The following is a 15,490-nucleotide window of genomic DNA, read 5'->3' on the forward strand; positions in this document are numbered from 1 at the left end:
GGGAGTTCGTTCCAAAGGGACGGAGCTGCCACAGAGAAGGCCCTCCCCCGGGTAGTAGCCAGATGGCATTGGCTGGTAGACGGAACCCGGAAGAGGCCAACCCTGTGTGTTCTAATGGGTCTTTGGGAGGTAATTGGCAGCAGGCGGTCTCTCAAGTACCCAGGTCCAATACCATGAAGGGCTTTATAAGTGACGACTAGCACCTTGAAGTGTATCCGGAGACCAATCGGTAACCAGTGCAGCTCGCGGAGGATAGGTGTAACGTGGGTGTACCGAGGTGTACCCACAATCGCTCGCGCGGCTGCATTCTGGACGAGCTGAAGTCTCCGAATGCTCTTCAAGGGCAGCCCCATGTAGAGCGCATTGCAGTAGTAGTAGGGGGATAGATTGTAACCTATTTCTCAGAAGATGTTGAATTCCAGTACTAACGCAACCCAGACAAAGGTCAAGAATGATCTGAGTTGTAGTCTCATAATATATTTGAAGGGACATGAATTCCCACTCACCCTATCTAATTAGAGGCCTTTGAACAATATGGGTTTTTTTTAAAAGCTTCTTTCGCCTATTCATTTTCCCTGCAATTTATGACACACTGACATCAGAATTTCAACAATATGTTGAGATTGTAAGATTAACGACAAAATCAACAAGCCCGAAGTCACCCAGTGAGTGACCTTCTGTCAGTGAAGGTGAACCTGGTCCTTCTAGCTTCTAGTCCAACATCTTAATCATTAGTAAGCACTCACTATCTTGACTGATGTAAACAAAAATCGTTTAATCTAAGTTAATTTAAATAACTTAGATTAAGTAACAACTTTAATCTAAGTTTAAACAACTTAATTAAACAGTTAAACAACTTGCCTTTCGCAAGTCAGCGTAGATAAGACAGGACAAACTTCTCACATTCTCAATACCCACGAAACACCAAGATCAAGGAAGACTGTAACAATAATCCTGACCAGACGATATAAGGAAGAAAACAGGCCCCCATAATCATAGTTTCAAATTTATAAATTTTAATAAAAGTATTTATCTGAAATATTTTAATTATTTTCCTTCAGGGAACAAAGAAAGGCCTTCTGTCCTACAAACAAGGGCAATTGCTATTTTTTCCTGTTTCGTTATAGAAATAACTGGCTGAATTTCCAGATTATTAAATGTAATGGATTTCTCTTTTGTCTAAGACTGTTTAAATCATTTATTTCATGACATAGTAGTATTACTAATATCACACAATGGGTGGGGAGTCTGGATTTCCCCCCCTGTTTCATAGTTTATAAACGTTGCATATGAGATTTTGGAAGGAAAAATACTAGGCAATATGTCCTATCAAGAACTTTATAGTTCTTTATAGGACACAGTATAGTAGCTGAACCAAGAGGTTGACTAACTTTTCATATGCCCTTCTTTAGACTGGGTTCACATGCCATATTAAGTTAGTTTTATTTGATTAGTGTACTGCATGAATTGAATCACTATACGATATAAACCATGGTTTGTGAATGAGCGTGACCCGACAAATGCGCGCTGACAAAACCGCACCGCTAAAACCGCGCCGACAACAGCACACCGACAGAAGCGCGATTTAACTTAAGGTAAGGGTTAGGTTTAGGGTTAGGTTTAGGTTTAGGGTTGGGTTTAGAGCGCGCTTCTGTCGGCGCGCTTCTGTCGGCGCGCTGTTGTCGGCGCGCTTCAGCGCTCATTTGTCGGCGCGGTTTAGAACTCGCGGTTTTGTCACCGCGGTTTAGTCGGGCGCACTTTTGTCGGGCGCACTTTTGTCTGTGAACTGTGAATGAACGTATTATATGAACCCAGCCATTATAACAAATTTACCACACTTCAGTTTATGTGTGAAGACATCTTCAAATTACTAACCTGTAGTAGTCATGCCACTACTGTAATTGTAACATAGTACACTCTGATATCATTCACATGCCTATGTGATTATCCTCCTGGGTTTGGGAATACTTACTACTTTAGAATCTGTAGTTTTGTATCTAGTTATTGCTTTGACTACTCAAGAATCAGGTTCCACCACAAATGGACAACAAAAGCGCGCCTGACTAAACCGTGGTGATAAAACTGCGCTGACGAATGAGCGCTGAAGCACGCCGACAACAGCGCGCCGACAGAAGCGCGCTGTAACATAACCCTAAAAATAACCCTAAACCCTAACCCTAAACCTAACCCTAAACCTAACCCTAAACCTAACCCTAACCCTAAACCTTACCTTAACTTAAATCGCGCTTCTGTCGGCGCGCTGTTGTCGGCGCGCTTTTGACATCGCGGTTTTAGCGCCGTGGTTTTGTCGGCGCTCTTTTGACGTTCGCGGTTTTGTCGGGTCACGCAAGAATCATAAGAAAATTCCATTATTCTTTCAGACAATACAAAAACTAGTACATTTCAAAAACCAGAATTTGCATCTATTAGTTGATTAATAGAAAATTGTTCCAGTATATAATTTCATATATCTTACACTTCTATTTACTGCAGAATAGCTAAAAGCAAGATTACATGGAATTTTAAGTTAGTTCCCATAAATTAGTTTAGGGAGAAAAACCAGCAGAGCCATACTGATTTCCTTGAGGCCAAAAAGGGACTGCTTTATTCTCTGGGAAACTTTCTTATGGTCTCTTGGTTGAAACCGAGAAGCAAATTTGGTCAGGGATGTGGAGGAACCCACCCAAAACTGGCCCTGAAAACATCTTGCTATTTGTATGTATTCATGTATGAGTAGTTACAACACTAACTTCTCAACCCTAATTTCTTCTCCTTTGGCCAGAAACGTCCGGTGACTCCTTAGCTAGTTGCAGCTCCCAGAATATGGTGCTTACTGCAACTTCCCAAGTTACAATTTTCTGCCTTGGAAACGCACCCACAAATCACTCTCCTAAGGACAAATTACAGAGTAAGAAGGATTTAAGTACCAGAATCTATGCCAGGCAGATGTCAAGAGACAGAGAAGTAACAAAAGGCTTGGGAAAATGCTGGTTTCGATCCTTTCTTCAGTTTCTGATAAAGTGGTCCCTAGTTCAACTTCTTCTTGTAATTGATAAAGGTAAGGGTATCCCTAGGAGTTTTACTCTGTAAATTATGATCAACTTTAGGGGGTGAAGCTCACCTCCAGTGCTGTCTGGAGATGTTTCCATAGCCATGTGACCAGCATATCACACCACAACACAGAGCATACGATGAAACACTTAATGCTGTTACCTTCCCGCATGCTTATACGCAGTACCTATTCATCTACTTGCATTTACATGCTTTTGAACTGCTCGGTTGGAGACAGCTGCAATTTTTAAAGTATTTATTTCAGTCCCAAAGGGAACCATAGCAGGTGATGTGATACCACTGCAGGGAAGAACAAAAGTTTGGGTGGTTTTAGATAAGGGGGAGGGGAAATAGTTTTAACCTAATTCCTTTCATTTTCCACCCCAAGTATAATTGCACTATAACAATTTCATATCGTGATTTCTGAAGTCTGCAAAAAATGAAAGTGGAGAGCCGTAGGTGGCTTTTCTTCATAGGTTCCCCACTTCTGCAATATGGATTTACATTTTGCAAGAGAAGGACATTGTATGAAAATTAGATGAAGGCAAAAGTATTATAGCCTTCTGAGATTGGTCTAGTCTACCCAAGGACTCCTTGTTAAATACCCAACCAGCGTGACCCGACAAATGCGCGCACGACAAAAGTGCGCCGACAAAACCATGGCATTAAAACCGTGACGTCATCAACCCGGCAACAATAGCGCACCGACAGAAGCACGATTTAAATTATGGTAAGGGTTAGGTTTAGGGGTACGGTTAGGGTTAGGTTTAGGGGTACGGTTAGGGATTAGGTTTAGGGTTAGGTTTAGGGTTACGGTTAGGTTTAGGGTTAGGTTTACAGCGCGCTTCTGTTGCCGTGCTTCATCGCTCATTTGTCGGCGCGCTTTAGAACTCGCGGTTTTGTCACCGCGGTTTAGTCGGGTGCGCTTTTGTCATTCGCTCTTTTATCGGTGAACCCCCAACCAGCACTTGTTGGAAATCCAAGTACTGTTATCATCTGTATACTGCATTTCAAAACTGCCAGTGCAGTTTTGAGATGCATGCATGGCATTTCCCATTAATAAACCATTAATGAATATTGATTGAAGAGGAAATCTTGAGGTGCAAGGATGATCTTACCCAAGTTACTCGGCTTCAGAAAATCACTGCAGTAAATAAAATACAAATACATAATAGGCTTTTTTTTGGGGGGGGGGGTTGATCGGCTTGTTTTACCCAAAGTCTATATTTTTATAGACTTTCTTTAACTTTAAGAAATTGTAATAATTGCAAGGACTCATTTTTTACTATCCCTGGAGTCAACAGATGTATTCCAGAACAAAATCACTTGTGGACTTCAGATTAAGAACGCTAACCATGGCTAAAGAATTTTTTTTAAAAAAATATTTCGTATGAAAAGTAAACATACTAGTCTGACGGAAAAAGTTTTATGGCAGCTAAAAACCTTCCTTCTTTTATTTGTCTTTCTTTTGTCTGGCACAGTGTTTTTCAAACTTTAAGAGCTGTGGACTTCAACTCTCAAAGTTCCCCAGCCAGCATGCTGGGAGTTAAAGTCCACACATCTTAAAATTGCCAAGTTTGAAAAACACTGAATAGACTGTTCCTTCTAGAATTATATAACAATCTCCTTAATTAGAACTGCTGATTTTTGCTCAATATAGGGAAGGCATATTATAGAGCATGAAATATATATATTTTTCTGACTAAAATGGGTGAGTTCAAAGAAACCTGGTATTAAATAGGTTTATTAATTTGAGTTTTGTGGCTTAGAAATACTAAGCTACAGTGCATTGTTTTTACCCAGAAGAGAATTTGTAACTGAACCAAAATATGCCACATTTAATTAAGTGACTGCTGGGTTTGCACATTGCACTAAGACATAATGTACTTTTAGCATGTTGTGTTTATCCAGCCAATTGTGGTTTATTCAATGCTGCATGATTTAACAAACCATGGCTCACAATGCATGAATAATGAAATCACTCTGGGTTTTAATAGGGCCATGCACCTCAAATCAGATCTCCTATTTCTTTCCAATGACAGGTGTCCTGAACCGATGTGAAAGGCCTCTGAAATTTCTAAACAATTAACATACCGAACAATTAAAACAAATGAACAGTCACTTGTTTTGGAAAAACCCAGGCACTATTACAGCCTGAGTACAGACTTTACACATGTGAAAAATATAGCTGCGAAGCACAAACGTTTATGTGTCTACTCAACAGTTAGCTACTCCTAAGTAGATATGCCAATTTAACTTCAATCTCTTGTCTGAGCAATAAGAATTTATTGAGCAAACTTGGCTGTCTGGCACGATGGGTTGAGATGAAATGGTTTGATTCAGTTAAGACTACTTTGCGATGCTATCCCAAAAGTAAATTACATAGAAACCAGTAAAGTACAGGGCTCCCAAGTCAACTTGGTTAGAATGGTTTGCAAGCCTAAAAATGGAAAATAAAATCAGTGTTGTCTCCTAATGACGTGACAGACATATCGATGTACCATTCTTAGCAACAACCTAGCCAGTGGTGGGATCCAGCCGGTTCGCACCTATTCGGGAGAACCGGTTCGTAACTTTCTAAGCAATTCGGAGAACCGATTGTTGGAAGAAATCTCCTTCTGTTTTTTCCCACTTTACAGGGCTAATCCTGTAAGGAAGGCAGGAAGGAAACATTCTGATGTTGTTTCTAGCCTAATCTTTATTGCCCTGCTTACAGAAACTGCCTCTTTGGTTAACCCTTATGACATTGTAACAGCTAAGGCGAAGCGCCCATCGACGTGAGTGACATTGAGTTGGCCATGCCCTCCCAGTCACATGACCACCGAGCCCCGCCTACCCAGCTGGTCATTAGGGCAGAGAACAGGTTGTTAAATTATTTGAATCCCACCACTGAACCTAGCCCTTCAAAGTAGTCCAGACCAGGAAAGCAAAACCAAGAATATTAATCTTTATGATAAGGTTACAGTAGCGGAACTTGCAAGTCGCAAAGCACTTTTTCCTTCCTTGATATATATATATATCAAAAAGAAAAGCAAAAAAAAATAAAAAATAAGAAAAAAATTGGGGGTTAGCAACAAAAATAATTCCACTCTCATTTGGGATATTTCAACAGCGTGTCTCAGTAAATGAGTACTGTGTCCTCTCCAAGTCACAGTAACAATTTCTCTGCCTTCTTTCTGCTTCTTCCAGATGCTTGTGATCAAATCAGGTCCTGTTTCAGAAGACCCTGGCTATGACAGGGTTTCCTACTGCTCTAAACAGAACTGTGTGGCTGGATTTAACCATTTTTCAACTCTTCACCTAGGTCTCGGATACGATTGGAGATTACAAGGATTGCGAGAAACAGACCCAGCTCTTTATACAGTTCCAAACCACACACCTGTAATGGGCCTTACAATGATACTAAGGTCCTAGTAGACACACAAACCCTAAAGACACCAATTGTTGGCCCTAGTGCTATGGCTAATTGCAGTCAAATTGCAGGTAGGTCTTATGATTGCAGCTGCTTGAGGTTCCTCTCAAGAAGAGGCACTTTTAGTAAAAAGAAAAAGATCTAACTACATTATACTCCTAACCAGGTTTTTGCAACCCATGGTGTTGCAAATGTGTTGGCCCACAGCTTCAACGTGCCCCAATGGCATGATAGTAGTAATAATCCAGTACCTCTGAATGATACCAGACTAGAGAAATTCACACTAGTTTCATAGATATTTCCTATTGTCCTTCGAGGATCTTTCTGTCAATTTTCTTGTAATCAAGCAATAACTGCAATAGGCGTGCAGTTGCTATAATCTTTAAATGTCTACTTAACGTGTAGTTTGCATGTGTCTGGTAAGTTCCGAAAAGACATGAATAGATTACTTTTAGGTACTATATTTATCTTTAGGCATGAATCTATATACTACTAAAACCCTTGTGTTCATCTGAATATTGCAACACAGTGCATCAAAGAGCAATAATTTTTGAATCAACCTGTCACAAATGGGTTAATTTACAAAATGCACACAAAATCTGCGACCCACGACTCCTGTGGGATTAAAATTTGGCAAAGTTTTGAGCACTTCTGTGCTGCCACGATCAGCTGAAATCATGTCATTGTCTTTTCTAACAACTCCCTGCCAGCTTTCTAGAAGAAACGTCAATGGGGAAGCTGGCAGGAAGTTGGAAGCCACTCCCATTTCCATTGCATCTGCCACAGTCATTCAACATAAGAAAATATCTCTGAAGCAATGGGTCACGGCTTATCTAGTTGATATCATTATTTACTTTCTTATTTTTGCATATCCGGGCCCTCCTATCATCATAGGATATAGAGTTGAGGTGGCGCAGTGGTGAGAGTGCAGTACTGCAGGCTATTTCAGCTGACTGCTGGCTGCAGTTTGGCAGATCAAATCTCACAGGCTCAAGATTGACTCAGCTTTCCATCTTTCCGAGGTGAGTAAAATGAGGACCCAGTTCGTTGGGGACAATATGCTGACTCTGTAAACCATTTAGAGCAGTGGTGGGTTTCAAAAAAATTTGGAATCTCTTCTGTAGGCCTGCTTTCTGGGTCCACTGGTGGAACCTCTTCTAACCGGTTCGGTAGATTTGACGAACCGGTTCTACCGAACTGGTGCGAACTGGTAGGAACTCACCTCTGATTTAGAGAGGGCTGTAAAAGCACTATGAAATAGTATATAAGTCTAGGTGCTATTGCTATAGGCTCCTAGAAGCAACACAAAACTACAGTACTGTATATATTGAATATATGAAAGTTTATCTATAGCTAAAGACTCAACCACCACCCCAAATAATGTTGATGTTGTGAACAATTTTGGGAGCTTATGGATTTTTGATAATCTTGATGTGCTTGCTTTCCCACATCCTTGTCAGTTTTAAGAAAATAAGATTGTAGTGGCTGTATTTGCTAAATTCATATCCCAGATATATTCCATGGTTGCGCACACATCAGTGCACAGAGGGTTATAGTGTCTTTCCAGATCAGTGTTTGTCAAACTTGGCAATTTTAAGATGGGTGGACTTCAATACCCAGAATTTCCTAGCTGGCTTAAAGTTGCCAAGTTTGAGAAAGGCAAGGAATTTGGTTCCACCGCAAAACCGCGTTCGACTAAACCGCGCTTGACGAAACCGGGCGACAGAAGCACGCTGTAAACGCTAAACCTAAAATTAACACCTAAACCTAACCCCCCTAACCCTAATCCTAAACCTAACCCTAAACCTAACCCTTAACCTAACCCCAACCCTAAACCTAACCCTTAACCTAACCCTAAACCTAACCCTAACCCTTAACCTAACCCTAAACCTAACCCTAAACCTAACCCTTACCTTAAGTTGAATCGGCTTGCTTTCAAAGCGCTATTTAAAGTGCCCTTCTTTCTCCGCGCTCGCTGTTGTCGCCCTGTTGATGACGTCAGCGACGCGGTTTAATCGGGCGTGGCTTAGTCGAGCACGGTTTTGTCGTGCCATGAAGGAATTTAGTGTAGAGAAATAATAAGGATCATCCCTTGCTCTCTTGCCTGAGTCCAGATGTCCTGGATTACAATTCCCAACATCCACTACCAAGGCCTGAAATGCCAAAAAGTATAGTCCATCATATCTAGAAGCATCAGATCGAGGAAGCTAGCACTTTGCCCCACTGTCCATTAAAGCATTTCTACTTAAAGTAAACAAGCAATTATTCCGCAATTATACAGTACTGCTTATCAAAACATGGTATTTCACTGGGGGGGGGGGGAAACCATCTATTCACACTGTCTACATATACTTGCATGAGACAAGGTGAAATTCTACCTCCTCTCAAGTCAACAGCTGATTGTTATGTTGCAAAAGCTATTTTCTTAAGTACCAGGAAATAAAATCCTGATTTATGATTTCAGAAAAGCCAAAGAAATACTTGTCTTGCTTAAAGTCGGAGCTTGAAAGGATCCCAATGCAATCTTTTTATCATTTTTGCTTTGTTGTTGTTGTTAGTCATGAAGTTGTGTCCAACCCATCGTGACCCATGAACAACATTTCTCCAGGTCTCCCTGTCCTCTATCATCCCTCGGAGTCCATTTAAGCTCATGCCTACTGCTTCGGTGACTCCATCCAGCCACCTCATTCTCTGTCATCCCATTCTTCTTTTGCCCTCCATCGTTCCCAGCATTAGGCTCTTCTCCAGTGAGTCCTTCCTTCTCATTAGGTGGCCAAAGTATTTGAGTTTCATCTTCAGGATCTGGCCTTCTAAAGAGCAGGCAGGGTTGATCTCCTCTAGGACTGACCGGTTTGATTGCCTTGCAGTCCAAGGGACTCGCAGGAGTCTTCTCCAGCACCATAGTTCAAAGGCCTCAATTCTTTGGCGCTCAGCCTTTCTTATGGCCCAACTTTCACAGCTATACATTGCAACTGGGAAAACCGTAGCCTTGACTATACACACTTTTGTTGGCAGAGTGATGTCTCTGCTTTTTAGTCTGCTGTCTAGATTTGCCATAGCTATCCTCCCCCAGGAGCAAGCGTCTTTTAACTTCTTGGCTGCAGTCCCCATCTGCGGTGATCTTGGGAGCCCAGGAAAATAAAATCTGTCACTACCTCCATTTCTTTCCCATCTATTTGACAGGAATTGAGAGGGCCAGATGCCACGATCATAGTTTTCTTAATGTCGAGTTTCAAGCCAACTTTTGCACTCTCCTTCACCCACATCAAGAGGCTCTTTACTTCCTCTTCACTTTCTGCCATTAGAGTGGTATCATCTGCATATCTGAGGTTGTCATTTTTACTTAGGCAACATTAATACAGGTATTCCTCGACTTACGACCACAATTGAGCCCCACAATTTTTGGTTAAGTGAGTTTTGCTCCATTTCTTGCCACAGTTGTTAAGTTGATTTTGTTTATCAGAAGGTTGCAAAAGGCGATCACGTGCCCTTGGGACACAGCAACAGTCATAAGTATGAACCCATTGCCAAGCATCTAAATTTTGATCACAAGAGCTTTGAGTCATAACTGTGAAAAATGGTCATCAATCCATTTTTTTCAATGCCATGGTAACTTTTACCAGTCACTAAACCATTAAACTATTGTGAGTCAAGGACTACCTGTAGATTGATTCACAAGTAAGCAGATTTTTTTAAGCAACTGAATGTAATCAGAACGGCTTCTCTTTTAGCTGCCCATTCAAGACTGATTTACATGGTTTTATGAGGCATTTGTCATATTTTTTACCTTGCCTCTTAGTCAGAAAAGTTAAACATTTGCTACGCTTATGACAAAACTGAGCTAACAGACTTATTTGTAAGTAATAAACTTGGCCGGATGATGTATATATGATTCCTTAGTTCAACAGGATTTAGGCTTAGATAAAGGGCATTGCGTGGGATTTATTTGATGCAATGGGCTTGACTCAGAGCAACAACAATGATGCCAATGCCCAGCATATGTTGTTATCTTGGGAGCAAAAAAAAGTTCCCACATTAGAAGCAATAAAAGCAAAAGGCAATTCTCCTCAAAGTTTACAGCAGCCTTTTTCAGCCTGGCGCCCTCTGGATGCCGACAACTATCATTTAGTATAGAGAAAAAGGACTAGGGATGCCATGGTAGCAGTATTCCAGTATTTGAGGGGCTGCTCCAAGGAAGACAGGGGGGGGGGGGTGTCAATTTATTTTCCAGAGAACAAGACAAGGAACAATGGATGTTAATCAATCGAGGAGAGAAGCAACTTGAAATCACGGATGAAACTTCCTAAAAGTGAGAGCAATTAACCAGTGGCACAGCTGGCCTTCAGAAGTTGTGGGAGCGTCATCACCGGAGATTTTTTTTTAAGACTGGGCAGTCACTTGTGTGAAATGGTATGCAGTGGTGTCCAACTTTGGCAATCTTAAGCCTGAAGGACTTCAACTCCCAGAATTCCCCAGCCAGCTAAGCTGGCTGGGGAATTCTGGGAGTTGAAGTCCTCCAGACTTAAGATTGCCAAGGTTGGAGACCACTGGCATAGCGTGTCCTGCTTGAGCAGGGGGGGTCGGACTAGAAGACCTCCAAAGTCCCCTCCAGCTCTAATTCCGAGTTGAACTGAAATCCCACGGATTCCACGGACAGCTTGAAGAGCATCTTGCAGGGCGCCAGGTCGGGAAAGCTCCGCTTGAAAGGCGGGAATCGGTGTCGGTGTCACGGCAGGAAGGTAGCAAGCCTTTCACACACACCCCTAGTTTAAATCCCCCCTCCCCGGGGTGGGGTGGGGGGTTCCTTTGACAGACCGGTTTGCACAGCGGAGCTGCCTCGTCGGCACCATCCGCTCGCTCCGTCCTTTCCTTCCGAGATGCCTCCGGAGCCGCTCGGTTTCTCTTTTGCAACCAGCAGCTGGAAAGTTGCTCGCACACACACAGCCCCGCGCGTGCATTCAGCCTCCCCCCGCCCCGACTCCCCAAAAACACGGCGATCTCTTGCTGCACCATACCTTGTACTTCATACTCGCGGACGCGGGTTGGGGAGGGCGGGGTGGGATGGGGGGGGGGAGATGTCTCTGCTGGGCGAAATCCGGTGGGCTTTACAGGCAGCAGCTGGCGCGAGCCGAGCGCTCCATTTCCCCGGCCGCCTTCAAGCGCGAGGTTCAAGAGAGAGAGCCCGCCGAGGATGCGCCGCCGCTTCAGCGGGCCAAAGAGCCGCCTCGCACGCAAACGCCGCCGCCGCCGCCGCCGCTCCGCTTGCCCCAGCCAGTCTGAGCTCATTGTTTTGCTCGCAGCGGGCAAAACGCTCGGCTCGTTTGCATACCGGCCCGTGATTGGCGAGAAAGCCAGCCGAGCGCAGGACTGGGGGGGGGAGGGGGGAGGACGGAGATGGCAACGGCGCGGACGTCGCCCCGCCCTCCTGCTCTCGGTGTTTTTGTGTGTGTGTGTGTGTGTGTGTATATTTGTGTGTGTGTGTTAGTTATACAAAATTGTGTACAAATTGCACTTCTATGGGAGCTTCTGGGCTTAGAGGAAAATCTTTAGAAAATGCCACCTTTTTAAAGGTGTTTTTCAGTGCAATGTCATTTGGATAATTATTTTACATTCTCTCTCCCCCTCCCTCCCTCCCTCTCTCTCTCCCCCTCCCTCTCTCTCTCCCCCTCCCTTTCTCTCCCCCTCTCTGTCCCCCTCCCTCTCTGTCCCCCTCCTTCTCTCTCCCCCTCCCTCTCTCTCTCCCCTCTCTCTCCCTCCCTCTCTTTCTCCCCCTCCCTCTCTTTCTTCCCCTCCCTCTCTCTCCCCCTCCCTCTCTCTCTCCCTCCCTTTCCCTCTCTCTCCCCCTCCCTCTCTCTCTCCCTTTTTCTCTCTCCCCCTCCCCCTCCCTCCCTCCCTCTTTCTCCCCCTCCCTCTCTCTCCCCCTCTCCCTCCCTCCATCTCTCTCCCTCCCTCTCTCCCCCTCCCTCTCTCTCTCCCTTTTTCTCTCTCCCCCTCCCTCTCTCTCTCCCTTTTTCTCTCTCCCCCTCCCTCTCTTTCTCCCCCTCCCTCTCTTTCTTCCCCTCCCTCTCTCTCCCCCTCCCTCTCTCTCTCCCTCTCCCTTTCCCTCTCTCTCCCCCTCCCTCTCTCTCTCCCTTTTTCTCTCTCCCTCTCCCCCTCCCTCCCTCTCCCTCCCTCTCTCCCCCTCTCCCTCGCTCCCTCTATCTCTCTCCCTCCCTCTCTCCCCCTCCCTCCCTCTCTCTCTCCCTTTTTCTCTCTCCCCCTCCCTCTCTCTCCCCCTCCCTCTCTCTCTCCCCCTCCCTTTCCCTCTCTCTCTCCCCCTCCCCCTCCCCCTCCCTTTTTCTCTCTCCCTCTCCCCCTCCCTCCCTCCCTCGCTCCCTCTATCTCTCTCCCTCCCTCTCTCCCCCCTCCCTCCCTCTCTCTCTCCCCCTCCCTTTCCCTCTCTCTCCCCCTCCCTCTTTCTCTCCCTTTTTCTCTCTCCTCCTCTCCCTCCCTCCCTCTCCCCCTCCCTCCCTCTCCCTCCCTCTCTCTCCCCTCTCCCTCGCTCCCTCTATCTCTCTCCCTCCCTCTCTCCCCCTCCCTCCCTCCCTCTCTCCCTTTTTCTCTCTCCCCCTCCCTCTCTCTCTCCCCCTCCCTTTCCCTCTCTCTCCCCCTCCCTCTTTCTCCCCCTCCCTCTCTCTCCTCCTCTCCCTCCCTCCCTCTCCCCCTCTCCCTCGCTCCCTCTCTCTCTCTCCCTCCCTCCCTCGCTCCCTCTATCTCTCCCCCTGCCTCTTCCTTTTTCTCTCTCCCTTTCCCCCTCCCTCTATCTCTCTCCCTCTCTCTCCCCTCCCTCGCTCCCTCTATCTCTCCCCCTGCCTCTTCCTTTTTCTCTCTCCCTTTCCCCCTCCCTCTATCTCTCTCCCTCTCTCCCTCCCTCCCTCGCTCCCTCTATCTCTCCCCCTGCCTCTTCCTTTTTCTCTCTCCCTTTCCCCCTCCCTCTATCTCTCTCCCTCTCTCTCCCCTCCCCCCACCAATCAGGGACGCCGCTTTTAGGGTTCGAGTGCGAAAGTCATCCGAAGTTTTGCTCCGAAGTCGGTCGCTTCGGAGGGGGGGAAAAAGTACGAAGTTTTCAGTATCCTGGATTTGGGATTTGTTAACTTGAAACGGCTTCCTCCGCCAGAGTTTCTCGCAATGTTGCGGCGTTAGAAGCCGCGGCTTCCTTAGGTGACACGGTGCCAGCGAGCTACGGCTAAGGGAAGGTAGTCGCGGCGCCGTCGCTCGCTCGCTCGCTCGCCTGCCTTTCTCCGCCTTGGCTCGAAGGGCCGTTTTAGAAGAAAAAGAGATCTTGGTGGTCGGCTCGTTCCGTTCTCTCGCCCCGATCTTCTGCATAGGTCCTCCTTTGTGCTGCAAAGCACCGAAGGAGGAGGGGGAAATATGAGTTCTCACAAGAAGCGTACGAAACCCTCGTTTAGGGAGCAGCCCGAAGTGTTCAAAAGTCTCTTTTTGAAAGCGAAACTCTTTGACAGGAAACCGCTGGCTTCGGCTCTCGGGCTCTGGTTTGTCAAACGGAACCCGAGGTCCAAACAACCTCGTCTTTCTCAGCCTCTTTAAACTTTTTAAATGTGTGACAACTTTAAAATGCGTGGACTCCAACTCCCAGAATTGCCCACACTGAAATAACTGATCAGAAATCACAGGTGGCTGAAGCAATAGTCTTGATACTTGATGCCTGGACAAAATTAACCCCAGGTTGGCGTGTTGTGGAATAGTTAACACATAAGAAATTAGTTAAAAAGTGGCTGGGAGAGACCACATCAGTTTTTCTATAGACAAAAGTCTGGTCTTGTAGCAACCACCAAATCACGCCTATGGTTTTGTTCGACACTCCGGGTACCTTCCGCCCACAAGGGGAATTGACTTTAATCAAGACTTTCACAATTGCAGATATGTTAGGATTGCAGCTCCAAGCTAAAGATGGAAAGTTGTGGAAGACTTGAGTTAATGGATCACTGGATCACTTTTCACCAGGGTCTTTGGGTGGCTTGGGATTCGTACATTCTCATAATGTGCACCAAACGCAGGAGCCGAGTCGTTTACTTGGTCTTTTATTCTTCCACTGTGAGATGATATATATAAAAGATCGTGACCCGTCAAAACCGCGGTCCACTAAAGCGCGCCCGATTAAAGCGCGTACCTGACGTCATCAGCAGCGCGACAAATACCACCGCGGAGAAGAAAGGGCGCTTTAAAAAGCGCTTTTAAAGCAAGCCGATTCACATAAAGGTAAGGATTAGGTTTAGGGTTAGAGTTAGGTTAAGGGTTAGGGTTAGGTTTAGGGTTATGTTAAGCGTTAGGGTTAGGTTTAGCGTTAGGTTAAGGGTTAGGTATAGGGTTAGGTTTAGGGTTAGGTTTGGGGGGGTTAGGTTTAGATTTACGCGTTAATTTTAAGTTTACCGCTCACAGCGTGCTGTTTTCGTCGCACTGTGACGACGTCACGTACGCGCTTTCGTCGAGCGCGCTTTAGTCTACCGCGGTTTTGTGGTGGAACCATAAAAGATATATATAAAAGCCAAATACCATGCCTCACCATGAAATCTCCAGATTTGGTGTATATGTGTTGCAGTGAGTTTTTTCAGAATAATAAAAAATAAATAAATTGTAAAGGAAATCTCACTAAGCCTATATCTATCCCAAAAGATGCGAAGGAAAGCTACAGTCTAGCAAATAAGACTCTAAATATAGTACCCCACCCACAACTCTTTAAAGTAGATATTTCATGAATCCAGGAAAAAGGTGCCGCTGCTTTAAAAAGTACCAAGTAGATGCTGTGGGCTTTACATTCCTATATATTCAAAAACACTGCATAGCCCTAAAAAACATTAATTTTTAATGAATTTAAGTTGTTGCCACTGCTTTGAAGTTAAATTCTGATGTATGGATGCCTCTTTCTTTTCTGTGTAATTTATACCTCTATCTTGACTGGGAATGCTGACATCATCTTGGCCACTCCCACCCGGTCACATGGCTGGCAAGCCATTCCCACCCAGTCAC

The 15,490-nt window shown here is 45.0% G+C and overlaps 1 protein-coding gene across 1 annotated transcript in view; it reads right to left on the minus strand.

The window, feature by feature from the left end:
- Window positions 1-11,766, minus strand: part of NEDD9 (neural precursor cell expressed, developmentally down-regulated 9) — an 86,788-nt gene extending 75,022 nt beyond the window's left edge. The window contains exon 1 of the mRNA XM_032223349.1: window positions 11,479-11,766. Within this exon, the coding sequence (XP_032079240.1) occupies window positions 11,479-11,490 (12 nt within the window). The 5' untranslated portion in view covers window positions 11,491-11,766. The remainder of the gene's footprint in view (window positions 1-11,478) is intronic.
- Window positions 11,767-15,490: the final 3,724 nt, after the last annotated feature.

This window comes from Thamnophis elegans, chromosome 8, assembly GCF_009769535.1.
Source record: "Thamnophis elegans isolate rThaEle1 chromosome 8, rThaEle1.pri, whole genome shotgun sequence".
NCBI classification, from domain to species: Eukaryota; Metazoa; Chordata; class Lepidosauria; order Squamata; family Colubridae; genus Thamnophis; species Thamnophis elegans.